At 55.3% G+C, this 13511-nt stretch overlaps 2 protein-coding genes across 2 annotated transcripts in view; both read left to right on the top strand.

The window, feature by feature from the left end:
• Window positions 1-2314: 2314 nt before the first annotated feature.
• LOC113480098 (protein Wnt-11b-like) lies at window positions 2315-6196 on the top strand. Its single transcript, XM_026848696.1, has 5 exons — window positions 2315-2382; window positions 2521-2756; window positions 3189-3466; window positions 4210-4502; window positions 5901-6196. The coding sequence occupies exons 1-5, from the start codon at window positions 2315-2317 to the stop codon at window positions 6073-6075; spliced, it is 1050 nt and encodes a 349-aa protein (XP_026704497.1). The 3' UTR covers window positions 6076-6196.
• Window positions 6197-6647: 451 nt separating this feature from the next.
• IGBP1 (immunoglobulin binding protein 1) overlaps window positions 6648-13511 on the top strand; it is a 12971-nt gene continuing 6107 nt past the window's right edge. Inside the window, exons 1-4 of the mRNA XM_026848827.1 lie at window positions 6648-6887; window positions 7278-7428; window positions 7517-7636; window positions 9232-9406. Of these exons, the coding sequence (XP_026704628.1) occupies window positions 6648-6887; window positions 7278-7428; window positions 7517-7636; window positions 9232-9406 (686 nt within the window). The remainder of the gene's footprint in view (window positions 6888-7277; window positions 7429-7516; window positions 7637-9231; window positions 9407-13511) is intronic.

Genomic DNA, 13511 nt, shown 5'->3' with positions numbered 1-13511 from the left:
TCTAGAGCAGGGCAGGCCTCCTGCGTTCCGAAGCAGAAATCCATGAATGGTGCTTGCTGGCCTCCACGTGCCCTCTGCAGAGACATCCCAGCTGTTCGCCCCGATGAGCAGCTCAGCAAATGTTGCTTTTTTTCCTGCATCTTCCCTACTCCTGCTGAAAAATCGCTCCTCAGCTGACAAGAGCTTGCTGTAACGCGGGAGCCCTTTGGTGGCAGTTCACAGGCATCAGGGAGAGGGAGGTTAATGGGATCAGAGCCAGCTGGTTCCAGGGACACTGAATACAGCATCTTTCTTTTCTTTCTGTCCTTTAATTAAGCCCCTTGTAACTCTGCTTGGGATTTGGGAGTGACCTCGGCGCTTTCCTAGCAGGATATTTCCTCATGGGCCACTGCTCCAGCACAATGCACCTTGGCCTTTTCATCCCAAGGGAAGTAGTTTGGGAAGGTCAACCATTCAAGCTGCGTGTCCTAGTTTTAGTGCCCGTGATAGCGAGTCCAAGGGAGGTCGTGGGGGGATGCTAACCAACCACCCAGCTGCCTCCTGGAAAGCGAAAGCACCTTCTAGTGAGAAGGGAAGTTGAACAGCGAGGGAGAAAGTGAAAGCCCAAAGTAGAAATCTTCAACCTGGGACTGTTTCTAAGAGAAGCTGCTGTTAGCTGGACTTGTCCCTCAAATATCACCTCCCACTGTGGGGAAATATCAGCCGACCTGGTTCCTGCAGGTCTTCGCAGCAGCAAGGTTGGGCTTTGGGTTTTCTACTTGGGGAACAGAAAGCTTCCCGAAGAAAACCCCTCGTCGCAAGCACGTGCGAGCCATGGCAACATCACACCAAAGCAGCCCCCGTCCATGCAGGCACCGTCTCCCCGGCTGCGTCGTTTCTGCCAGCTGTAATCTGGTCCCTGCGATGGAACGGGCCCTTCTGCAGCTGATACCAGTGCCCAGCGCTGGCTCACGGACACCGTGCACGTGGTCAGCCCACAGCACCAGCCGAACTCCCCTCTGGGCTGCCTCTGAGGCAGCCAGTGGACTTTTAGCTCATTTTTTTTTTGGCCTGGAGAGGCAAATTGCGGCAAAGCTGTTTTCAGGAGACTGGAATTAGCAGTACACATCAAAGAATTAGTCCTGATCTGAAAAGCCCAGCGACAGACTCAAAGTGAAGTCCTTCAGCTGTCCCTCCTGCGCTTTGGGGTGCTGAAGGCAACAGAAAGGCCCGTGCCAAGGATGGGCTGGGGTTTGACGCGCTGACAAGCTCCAGACAGCCCCACGCTGCGTTAGATCCTGCTCTGACCACATGTTTTCTAATGGGCGCGTTCAGTTTTAGGGCTGTTTCTCAAGTTCACGTGGCTGTAGAGAGGCAGCAGCCCTGGCGCTGCAGCCCCGCACCTTCCCGCAGCAGGGAGGGGTTGATCTAACCCAATTAATTTGCAATGAGCCGGTGGGCTGCACGCCCAGAGCCCTTCCACGTGTGTCCTTCCGCTCACCCTCTGTCTCTGCAGTTATGAAACCACTAGCAGCGGCCGATGCCCTGACCGAGCACGGGTCAGTAGGATGGTTTGGCTGTAAGAAAAGGGGCTGAAGGGTGTCTCGGGGCAGGATTTCCCCACGTTCAGTCCTCTCCGGCCTGGTGAGAGCCGCGTCTGCACCCCTGATTGACACGTATACAGCAGGAGTCTTGGTTATGACAGAATCCTGGGGGTCTTCGCTGGGGTCTGGAGACAGAGGAGGCGCACGGTCAAGACTTTCACTCTTTCTGGCTCAAGGAATATGTATTTTTTCAAGCTTCTTGGGGGGAGAAAAAAAAAAAAGTCAGAAATTATTATCTGTCTGTGCCAACCCCATCTGTCTTTAACCAATGTTCTCCCTTTCCGACTCCTGCCAGCCAGGGACAGGGAGGAGTTTCGGGTGCTGAGCAAAAACATGTGTATTTGCTTTGTGACCCGCTGGCTCTCCCAAAGGTGCCAAAGGTGTCCGGCCGTCGGGCTCAGCATCTCGGGGGCATGAAGGGGTCCGCGGCAGCTGGGCTCTCAGCAGGGTGAGGTGCCAGCCCGGATGGCCCCAGCTCCCCGTCACACAGAGCTGCTCCCGCATCCCTTCATCCCTTCCCAGGTGCTGTTTCAGGGACTGTGGCTGCTAATTAGAGCTGTACCCCCCCCCACGGCCCTAACCCGCTGTGAATGGCACCGAAACCGCCTTTGTTCCCCTCCCCGGGGGGGGAAGGGGGGGAGGACCGCGCTGCCCTGGGCTATAAAAGGGGGCGGTGGTGGCTGGTGGCCCCAGCCCCGCTCCCAGCCCCGGTGCCGGTCCCATCCCTGGCCATGGGTCACCCCAGCGCAATCGCCACGCTGCTCTGTCAGCTGGGGCTCTCCGTGGCCATCCAGTGGCTGTGAGTAGTGGCCCCAGGGAGGGGGGGGGATGCACCCTGTCCCTCCGCCGTGCCCCTCTTGGGGGCTCCCCCTCTGCAGCTGAGGGGTGCTGCGCATCCCCCCCCACCACCCCACTGACCCCCATCCTCTCCCCGCAGCGGGCTGACGGAGAGCGGCAGCGGGGTGGCCTGGAACGAAAGCCACCACTGCCGGCTGCTCGCCGGGCTGGTGCCCGACCAGTTCCAGCTGTGCCGCAGGAACCTGGAGGTGATGCCCAGCATCGTCCAGGCCGCCCGCCACACCAAGAGCGTCTGCCAGAAGACCTTCGCGGACATGAGGTGGAACTGCTCCTCCATCCGGCGTGCCCCCAGCTTTGGCCCTGACCTGCTGAAAGGTAAAAGGACGCTTCACCCGCTGTGCTCGTGCTCCTCTTTCCGCCCCACGTAGCTTTGCAGGCAGCGCTTTAATCTCCAGCGCTTGGGTGTTAATTTTGTCTCAGGTGTGTGTTTTTGGAGAAAACTTGCTGCTGTTACACCAGCCCTAATCCTGTGCGACTTAGATCTACAGGAATGGACAGACAGTAACTTCTATTTCAAACAAAAAACAGCTGCTAGAGGCTCCGTAAAAAGGGGGGTAGAGGTGGGGACGCTGACAGTGTAATATCATGGGTGGCACGGGGTAAAAGTACAGTATAAAAAAAAACGCTGGGCTTTGGTTTTATTCTGTTGAAAGAAAAAAAAAAAAAAAAAAACTTTGCACTGTGAGAGCTTTGAGAGGAGTGTTTGGCGGGGCAGGGAGGAAGGACATCTCCCCCTCTTCTTCCCAGGAACCCGGGAATCCGCCTTTGTCTACGCCCTGGCCGCCGCCGCCGTCTCGCACTCCATCGCCCAAGCCTGCACCTCGGGAGAGCTCCCCCTCTGCTCCTGCGGCTCCGTCCCCTCCGAGGTCCCCGGGCCCGACTTCAGATGGGGTGGCTGCGGGGACAACCTGCGCTACGGCCTCCAGCTTGGCACCGCTTTTGCTGACAGCCCCTTAAAATCCAGCAAGCTGGGGACCCAGGGGCTCAAGGCCATGAACCTGCATAACAATGCAGCGGGGCGGCAGGTGGGTATGGTGCCCACCCGGATTTCTCTCGGTGCCCACCCGGATTTCTCTCGCCAGCCCAGCACACCTCACAGCACCCCGGGGGGGGGGGCAGAGGTGACTAGTATAGGACAGTAGGCTCCGGCCAGGCTGTTGGGATGCTCTCCTTAAGGTCAGGAGGCAACTAAATGGTTAAAACGAAGTTAAAGATGTTTGCAGAGACACCCCCTGCTCCTATCCACCCCCTGCCCCCCCAACCATGCTCGCACCCTTTCCACAACCAGCACAAGGTATTTGCCGCTTCACACCAGTACTTCCAGTACTTTTTCCCACCCCTCTCATGGGAAGCCGAGGCCTGTCCAGCTGATTTGCCTCATTCGGGGAAGCTTTCCACCTAGTACCCTGTGCAGAATAAAGCAGTGTCTCCTCTCTAAATTAATCTCTGGTTTCGAGAGACTTTTTTTTCAGGTAAGAGGCTCCCCAGCTCTGCCCAGAGCTGTGCGATTCTGTGCTTTCATGCCCTCGTGTTCCCCAGGTGAGGACATGGCCATTCTGCACCCGCGCTGGCTGGGGAAGCCACCAGCTCCACTGCAAGCTCCAGCAGGGCTGAGCTCCCCGAGGGCTCTTTCAGTTTAAAGGTGGCGATAAGCAGCTGAGCTCTTTCATCTCTTGAAACTTCTCATGGAGTCTTTTACAAATTGACCCGTAGGGTGGGTACCAGGAGAAAGCAGAAGCAAATTCATCTGGTTTCTTGTCCTCTGCAGGTGCTGAGTGACTCCCTGGATACCAAGTGTAAATGCCATGGTGTTTCAGGCTCCTGTTCGGTGAAGACCTGCTGGAAAGGACTGCCAAACCTGGATGAAATTGCCTCTGACCTCAAGTCCAAGTACCTGGCAGCCATCAGGGTGACCCACCGGCTCATAGGGCCCAGGAAGCAGCTGGTACCCAAAGAAATGGATGTCAGGCCAGTGAAGGAGACAGATCTGGTTTATCTCATCAACTCTCCCGACTACTGCATGCCGAATCAACAGCTGGGGTCTCTGGGGACACAGGACAGGTAAGAAACTGCTGCAAATACGCTCTAACTCAGGCTCTAATTTGATGAGTGTCTGCTTCGAGAGCGTGATCCAGGAAGCAGGTGCGGGTGGAGAAACCACCGCTGGGAAACCTTTGCATCTTAAAGTCCCCGGGGGGGGCAGGAAGGCAGATGTTGTTCTTACAGAGCTATGCAGGCGTAAAGGTAAGGGAGAGGCCTCCCTGAGAGCCCGTCAGCTCCACTCTCCAGCAGAGGATGCACCTCGTGAGGAGTCAGAAAGGGAAACGCCGCCTCTCCCTGCCCGCCCGTGGGTGCTGCCAGCCCGTAACCAGACGGTTCGGCAGGCCGGACTCTGCGGTGCTTCCCACATGTCTCCTGATGGAGCGATTGCGGGACAGGGGGGAGTTTTTAGAGGGATGAAGCCTGGTCTGAAGGTTGAGCCAGGGCTGCCTCAGGGCTGTGACTCACAATCCCTGTTAGATTTATCAGGAGCAGAAGTTCCTGGTCCTTGCCCTTCCTTCTCCATGGGAAGTTCCTGCCCCCAGCATGACACAGAATGTGCCCAACCTCCGCCCCAGCTGCTCAAACACCCTCACAGGAACTCGAGCGGACACCGACCCCAGTTTGCAAGCAGACCGGTGTGTCTCAGTCAGAGGGACCTGGGGGTGTTGATTGCCAGCTGGCTGAACAGGAGCCAGCAGCGTGCCCAGGGGGCAAGGAGGGCAATGGCATCCTGGCTTGTGTCAGCACTGGCGTGGCCAGCAGGGACAGGGAAGGGATCTGAGCCCTGGGCTCAGCACTGCGGAGGCCGCCCCTCGCTGAGGGGGTTCAGTTCTGGGCCCCTCACCCCAAAAAGGCCATTGAATGACTCGAGCGTGGCCAGAGAAGGGCAACGGAGCTGGGGCAGGGTCTGGAGCACAGGTCTGCTGGGGAGCGGCTGGGGGAACTGGGGGGGTTCAGTCTGGAGAAGAGGAGGCTGAGGGGAGACCTCCTGGCCCTCGGCAACTCCCTGCCAGGAGGGGGCAGAGAGGGGGGATGAGTCTCTGGAGCCAAGGCCCCAGCGCCAGGCCCCGAGGGAATGGCCTCAAGCTGCCCAGGGCAGGGTCAGGCTGGCTCTGAGGAAGGATTTCTGTGCAGAAGGGGCTGTTGGGCGTTGGAATGGGCTGCCCAGGGCAGGGGGGAGTCCCCGGGATCCCTGGGGGGGTTGAAGAGTCGGGCTGAGCCAGCGCTGAGGGATCTGGGGGAGTTGGGAACGGTCAGGGGGAGGGTCATGGTGGGGCTGGAGGAGCTGCAGGGGCTTTTCCAACCCAGATGGTTCTGGGATTCTGTCTTGCTGCCTCCTGCTATGAGCATGTAAGGGCTGGGAGGAGGCCATGGGTACGGTCCCTCAGCTCCCACTCGTGCATCCCACCTTGACAGGCAGTGCAACAAGACCTCCGTGAGCAGCAACAGTTGCAACCTGATGTGCTGCGGCCGTGGCTACAACACCTACACGGAGGAGGTGGTGGAGAGGTGTCACTGCAAGTATCACTGGTGCTGCTATGTGGTGTGCAAGAAGTGTCGGCGGAAGGTGGAGAGATACGTCTGTAAATAACACCAGCAGCGTCACGGCAGGCGGGAGGACTCTCGTGCTGGTGTCCTCCAGGGCACCGAACGCCAACCGCGAGGGATGCTCGGAGCTCCAGCAAGAAGTGGGCTGTGTGGGAAGCCTGGACTCTCACATTACCGCGGAAGACCTCAGACTGAGTGATACTGGGAAGCCAAAGACCAGAGGCCGACCTCTGCTCCACCTCTCCGGAGCGAGACAAAGGGCTGCCCTCCTGCAGCTGGTCGGCAGCATCCAGCCCTCTGTCTCCAGCTGGGGACAAACCATTTATCACGCCGCACGCACAGGCCCTTTTCTCCAGGGGTGAATGGGGACCCTGGGCTGCTATTGTCTCTTTGCAGGAGGTTTCTGACAGTGGCCTGAAAGCCAGGAGTGATGGATGGGAAGGGGGGTAGAGAGCTGTTGGTTGGGAGGAGGCTGCAGGGGAAGAAAGCTGCTCCAGGTGAGGGGGTCATGGGCAGCTCCTCTGGGGACGGGCTTCTGCTGCGGGCTCACCCAGCACCACGGAGTGTTCCTCCTCAGGGGCAAATACTGGCCCAGAGCCCTTTGCAGCACCTGAAATGAAGAAGGCAGAGCCAGCTATTGCTCCCGGAGACAGAACTCCTCAATCCTCCCCACGACCTGCACGGAGATTGCCGCTGCTCTCAGGGGTGACGGATGATAGCGGGCAGACCTGGAGACAGGAGCGGTCCCAGCGGCTGCCGAAGCAGGGCAGCATGGAAACACTGCCTTCTGTTCACAATGTCGGCACTGTAGCTTCTGCCCTCTGGGCTTGTGTTGGAGGTGGAAGCCCTCTCAAGGTGTGGCACACTCATGGCTTCTCCTTCTTGCCCCTTCTTGCAGACCACTAAGGTTTTCAGCCCACTCCTTCCACCCCCTGAATACCAGGTGTGCGGGCACTCTGGTCTAGAGAGAGGATCTTGGGGGATAAGAATGAAACTTTAGCCTCTATACTTAATCTAAGGGGGATTCTGGTGCGTATTTTTTAAAATAAATATATTCTATCATACCTCTGTGCGACATGTTTCCTAGGTCAACCTCCCTCCTCCATCTCTGGCCACAGAGAAAGCAAGAACATGTCTAAGGAGAGCCTAAAGCCCCATGTCCATTCCCTTACACACAGCGGGGGGGACCAGTTCTGTCTTAACTCTTTCTGCTGCTCATTGGCCCAGGTTTGTCTTTAATTACAGGTATCTGTCAGCCCCAGCTACGGTGCACATATGGCAAAGCTGCTGGAAGGTTTCTACCACCCGCTTCTTCAGGTCTCTGACCAGCCAGCTTCTGGGATCAGTGCTGGGGGCTGGAAACGGAGGCAGACAGGGATTATTTTCTGGTCTGAATGTGAGCTGGACTAGCTAAGCATGCGTGTGTGAACTGCAAGGAGTCAGGAGCCGGGGTGGGGGCTCTGACAGCCCCCTGTTTTCCCTAGCACGGAAGCTGGCCAAGCGCTTGCACGGGGTGAGAGATTCCTGGTCATGCAGCCTTTGGGGAGAGAGGGTGAGTCCAAGCAGACGGGTGCTGAGGAGAACCCAGAGCACCGAGAGGGCAGGTAAACGTCGTGGAAATCCGAGGGCAACTCCCCGCAGCTCATAGCACGACCTCGAGACTGGTGGCTTCGCGTGAGCTTCGCTTTATTTGTGGTTTTCATTGAATGGAGTTGGCCGCCTTCAGCCCCGAGTCCAGCTGTACAATTACTCATTTCCATATTCATTCAATCATTTTTAATAGCCTCTGCAGGGTCACGGAATCAATTCATGAGCTTTTATTGTAAACCATCCCCTCCACTTAATGTGCTCCAGGTTTCTGTATTAACAGTGAATAAGAGCTGAGAGTCAAAGGTGGTTTGAGACAAGCCTGGGAGCTGGAAGTTGAAATGCTCCGGGGTGAAGCATATGCTTGCCTAGTTAACCAAGTGAGTTAACTATCATTATCAGTTGTTAATGTGCCATTGACTTGATCTGGCTGCTGACATCTAGCCTTCCCAGACCGACAGTAAAGCCACAGCTGCCAGGTTTCCATCACAGCTGCTGAAGACCCAAAAGATATCTTTTAAAATGCAATGAGGGGTTAGTCACCGGCATTCCTCAGAAAAGGGAGACTTCAGCTGCTAAGCTGCAAAATAGCTGCAGTTTCTGTGTCCCGAGCCAGACTGAGCCGAGAGGTGATGCAGGTACTTAATTAGGATTGCTTAAATACCTTCCCTGTAGCCACCTCCTGCGCATCCCCAGATCAGAGGAAGGTGAAACCGGGAGGGGCTGTGAACTCCGCAGAGCATTGCAAAACGAGCTGGTGAGAGGAAAAAAAAAAAAAAAAAAAAACTGGGAGATTCAGCCAGGAGGGTGGGAAATGTGATTTGCATTTGGTAACTACAAACACACATAGCCTGGGGTAGAGGAGAGGAGCCACAATAGCTAGGAATGCCCCGGGGAGATGTTGTGATCCCCTCCTAGAGAGGTCCCATTTGAATTTCTGCCTGGGAAAAGGCAGGGTCAAGTGCTGAATATGCAGAGTCCTCTCCTCCTCTTGCTCCTCGCATCCTGACTGCAAACCCAACAGGGAAGAGCTGGGAAAGGACTGGAGGGGTCAGGCAGCAGCCAGGGCCTTGGGCTCCCTTTGTGTCCTGCAGGAAATCGGGAAACGCTGCAATTAGTTGGAAGGTGCAAAAGGTCAGGCTGTCAGGCAGGAGGATGGTGGGGAGGTGACAGCTAAGTGACAGTGCTCTGAGTGGGGGGTGTTACAGTCTGGGCCCACACCTGGATTTACCAGGTTTGTGAGATCTGCGGGATGGGAAGAGTCTCCGAGGGACCGAGAGCCAGAGCAAGGCAGTCGGCAGCAGACGATGGATCCGGAGGGAATAAACCCTGCGCTTGGCCCCAGGGGTTGAGGGGATCCCTCTGACGGGATGTATTTTATCTCTCTAACCCTGCTTGGGCATTAAAAACAGCAGGAAAGCGTCAGGGGAACATGGAGCCCCTTCACCCCACCCAGGCTAGCACAAGCACCCTCTGAGGTAAAAGATGAGAAAACCTGGACGCTGACACCACCCTCCAGTGGCTTCCAGCACCAGTCAATGCGACCCTCCGCCACAGAAATCGGTGCAAGAGGGCTTTTCTCTAACCCTCTACGCCCTCACTTCCACCCCAGACATCTCCAGCTCTGGCAGACAGCCCTTCAGGACCTGCATAAACCTGGGCAGGAACGGTAGCAGCGTCCCTGAAAACAAGAGCATCTCTGTAGCAGCTGCGGCTTTGCAGCCCTTCGGACACTTCCTCACGCGTTTCTTTTGCCCCGCTTTCACAATCGTCCTCTCCAGGCTGTGGTAGGCTGCTGTCATTACCCTCTGCTTCACGAGCCCTCGCCGGGCGCACTGCTAATGTGGTGGATCTACCTCTTTGACTTTTCTGTCATTAGCCATTTTTCCCTATGTCTTGTGGCTTTTTGTTTATCTGTCTCTCTGGAAATGAGACTCCCTGGAGCTGAATTCTCCATGGTCATGGCAGAAGTCTTTCACTTTCTGGTGCTGGGAGCTGACATGGAAGAAATGGCTCTGAAAATGGCTTGTGCGTAGAACAAAACCATCCCTCTACACGAAATGTGGTGAGAACCAGGCGAAGGGCTTGCTTTGAAAAGCCTCCTCTCCGTTACTGCCTGACTTTTAATTTGGCTTTGAAAGGAGTAACACTGGTATGAATGTGATCGTTCCCTGTTGGTTAGACTTGTGCAGACAATGAAGTCTGGAGAAAAGCGAGTGATTTTCATGGTCTCTTTTGACTTTCCTGCTAAAGCATTGATTTTTATTTTTTTTTTAACCCCCCCCCTCCCTTTTATTTCTTTATTCATTGAGGGATTCTGCGTAACTTATTCCAAGAGGATAGTCTGAGCAAGACAACAAGCTGTTGGTAATCAAGTAAACATTTTGGAGGAAGAATGACTCTCTGTTCAAGAACACGTTGGGCTACTTCTTCCCTACAGCCCTGGCCTGCAGCTTGGCCTGGACCGTGGGTCAGGACCTCCACCTGCTTTTTGCTTGTGCTCTTCACAAAGAAAACTGAGCCAGAACAAGGAAAAGGCACGGGATGGGGCCGCTGTCTGGGGCCTCCTCAGCTCTTGATCAACGTCTGTACTGCTGTGAATATTTGGGGGATGTTGCTCTGACCTTTGGGACGGTTGGTGCCTACACTGTCACACCACAAGACACAAACATGAGTAAATGCCTGTCTTTAAGGAAAAACCCTTGCATCTCTGTTCTCCTTTATTTCTGGGGCGTTCAGCAATATCATGATGCCCCTAAGAATGACAAATAATGATAGGGATTGTCCTTCTGGGGATCTTCAGCTGAGGGACAGGGCCAGATCAACCTAGGTGAGTAACAGCCATAGGACCAGAGGGGGAACTAGGCTGCAGACAGACAGCCCTTGGGCAGAGCTGGGAGGGCAGTCGGGGCAACGGCTGGGTGAGGCTCGGAGGGGGAGCAGACCTCCGTCCCTTCTCCTAGGCTGGGCAGGCTGGCACCCTTTCCAGCTCTGAACCCCGTATTTTATATACAGAACCAGGCTTTTCCAGGAGCAGCCTCCCCCCAGCACAGAACCGGGGCCGTACAGATTTTGAGGACTTTCTCATCTTGCGTATGTGTCAGCCGTGAGCACTGTGCATGTGATGCGTGGCGGGGGTCAGGGATTTCCAGGCGTGCTCCAGTCTGGCTGGAGCAGCACTCGTGCGCTGTAGGATAACGTGCAGAAGCTCTAACACCTTCCAGGAAGACTGGATGTACACGGAACGTGCTGGAGCTCTTGGGAAGCACCGGGCAGGCCGTCTGGATGTGCACGGCCAGATGTTTTACACATGTGCGTTAAATGAAATACACCGTGGTGGTAGGTTTTACTACCTGTGTAATGGAAAGCACGTGGGCGCGATTCATTTCTGGAATTGGAAACGTATGAACCCTCCAGAAGCTGAGGCTGATCCCTAGACGTTGACTTCATGCTGCAAACCGGCCGCACCAAGACACCTGGCAGAACTGGGGAGTGGGAGAGACCGATCCCCAGCTTGCCAAAACTCCAGGAACTTCCCCTTTTCACATGCAGTGGGTCTAATCACAGCTACTATTCCTGTAGTCTCCAGCTTGAGGCTCATTGTGGAGCAAACAGGGACTTGCTGGGTAATTATGCCTTCCTTGTATTGAGAACGTTAGCTCTGTAATTAGAAGGGGCAGCTCAAAAAAACGTGTCCTGCCAGGCAGACCTCAGGCAGGAGGAGAACACGTGCGGGTACGTGCAGTTTGCTACGCTGGAGTTAAAGAGCAGATTGTGGGTGAATCTGATCACTAACCCTTACTAATTTCGTGTCTGCATGGTGTAAATGAAACTTATTCTTGACCAGCTGGGACAGCAGATAAAAACACGGGGCTGACTAGCTTCTAGAAAGGAGATTCAGGAGCTTCCAACCAGCTAACCCCCTTGGCTCTTAGAGACAAAGCCTTCTCCATCTCAAAGGAATCCCGGCCTCACACGGATTCCCTATTCTCTTGGTCTAGGTGGCCTGGTGAGCCGGGACAATGTGCTGCCCCCACAACCTGGGTCACAACGGGCTCTCCCACCCCCCCAGCTTAAAGGGGAGGGGAGGCAGGCTGAGGTCCCACGCTCCATCAGCAGCCTATTTACAATTCCTTGGAGAGCAAGCCTATGAACCTGCCTGGCTCCCTCTGAGAGGTGAAGGCCTCCGAGAAGAATGCCCTGAGGAGATGTTTGTTAAAGATTAAACAGAGATATCCTGTAGAAGGGTGATCTGGGAACTGCTCAGAGCCTCTGCGGAACACAAAGGATAATGCACCAGAGGAGCTCACTCTAGCAGTCTCTTTTGCTCTGATCCTTAGAAATGCTGAAATGTGGAATCTCGGCGGTTACAGGGAGTGATGATGTGAGGGGTTTACTGGAGCTTTTAACTGATATATAAGAAGGGGTAAGATGCTGCACTGAGTGCTATCACTCCGATGAAAGTGAACTGGTTGAAAATGCTGGGGATGCCAAAGCATCTTCTGCTAGTGAAGAACAAACAGCTGTAGATTCCTGGCTCCATTCCACTTCCAGTCATTATACTAATGAGTTTTCCCACCGCCGGACGCAGCGTTGTTCTTGCCCTCCCGCGTGGCGTGCAGGAACACCACGCAATGACATAGTCAGCTCTTGCCGTACCTCACACCGCCGTGCCTGCCTTCCCAGCCCAGCAAGGCGGTCACACGGAGGGGGGGTGACAGGAGAGTGACATCACTGGGGGGGGACTCGGGGCACAGCGAACAGGAACCCAAACCCACAGCTCTTCTGGTTTTTATGAGTAACTTTATATCGAGCTATCTCACGTAGGTATGCAGAAAGCAAACAGACTAAATCATAAACTGTCTCATTCCTGGAGGCTGAGTGCTTCCAGCCTGCCCTGATTTATTATTACACCATACACATTTATCACATCTAGGTCAATTACTTGTGTGTCTAAGGGACCAACATCCATTCCTAAAGCCAGCTTTAACCTTAACCTGCCTTATGCCTGTTTAAATTTCACAGATACTGTAAGAAGGGACTTAGGAGCTACATTAAAAAAAAAAAAAAAAAAGAAACGAGAAAGGCTGCTTACCTTACTTTTGTTATAAAAAGAATATAGAGAGTAATGGAAGGTGCTGTGCTTAAAAAAATAAAACCACAGCACTATGCTAGCAAGCGTTTGCGCTGTGCATCGCGCGCTGCCAGGGTCGTCTGTCAGCTGTAGGGCCCAGGCTACATACAGCACAAGGCCTCCTAAACCCAGCTGCTGTCCTAAGGCTTAACGTCACCCAGGCTCGCCCAAGAGCAGGAGAGGTCCCCACGTGTCACCTCCCGTCCCAGACGGCAGATCTGCCCTAGCACCCGTAGCACAACACCCTCCCTTCGTCACCTCCGCATCTGCCCGGGACAGCCCAGGGGTGCTGCCGGCGTGGGGGGTGAAGCCCAGCCGGGGCAGGGGCCGAGCACGCTGATGAAATGCCAGCTCAGGGGCCAGCGGCCGAGCGGCTCCTCAGAGGAGCCACGGGTGGGCTCGGCCGGCAGCACTGACCGTGCCGACAGCTGACGGCTCCAGAGCCCTTTCAGTGCCGCTCTGCCCTCCTCACGCCTCCTGCTCCCTTTTCTAGAGGGGGAAGGTGCATTCTTCCTGTTAATTTACCTAATTATCCTCATTTTTGCTGGTTTATTGGACCAGTACACCTTCCCCTGCAGTGCCTGGCAAGGTCCGGGGAGGCCTGTGCATCAGGCAGGGACCAGCCGGGCAAAACTTTGGGGACAGAGGATGCATGGGAGGGCCCAAAGCCCCGCCGAGCCTGGTGCGGGAGACGCCGCCTGCCCTCTGCGGGGGCTCCCCGGGCGCTGGGGATTTTTTTTTTTTTTTTTTTTTTTTTT

The sequence above is a fragment of the Athene cunicularia genome, assembly GCF_003259725.1.
Source record: "Athene cunicularia isolate RWA chromosome 4 unlocalized genomic scaffold, athCun1 chr4_part3, whole genome shotgun sequence".
Lineage (NCBI taxonomy): Eukaryota > Metazoa > Chordata > Aves > Strigiformes > Strigidae > Athene > Athene cunicularia.
The sequence above is the reverse complement of the archived record's forward strand: the minus strand, read 5'-3'. Positions and strand labels throughout refer to the sequence as shown.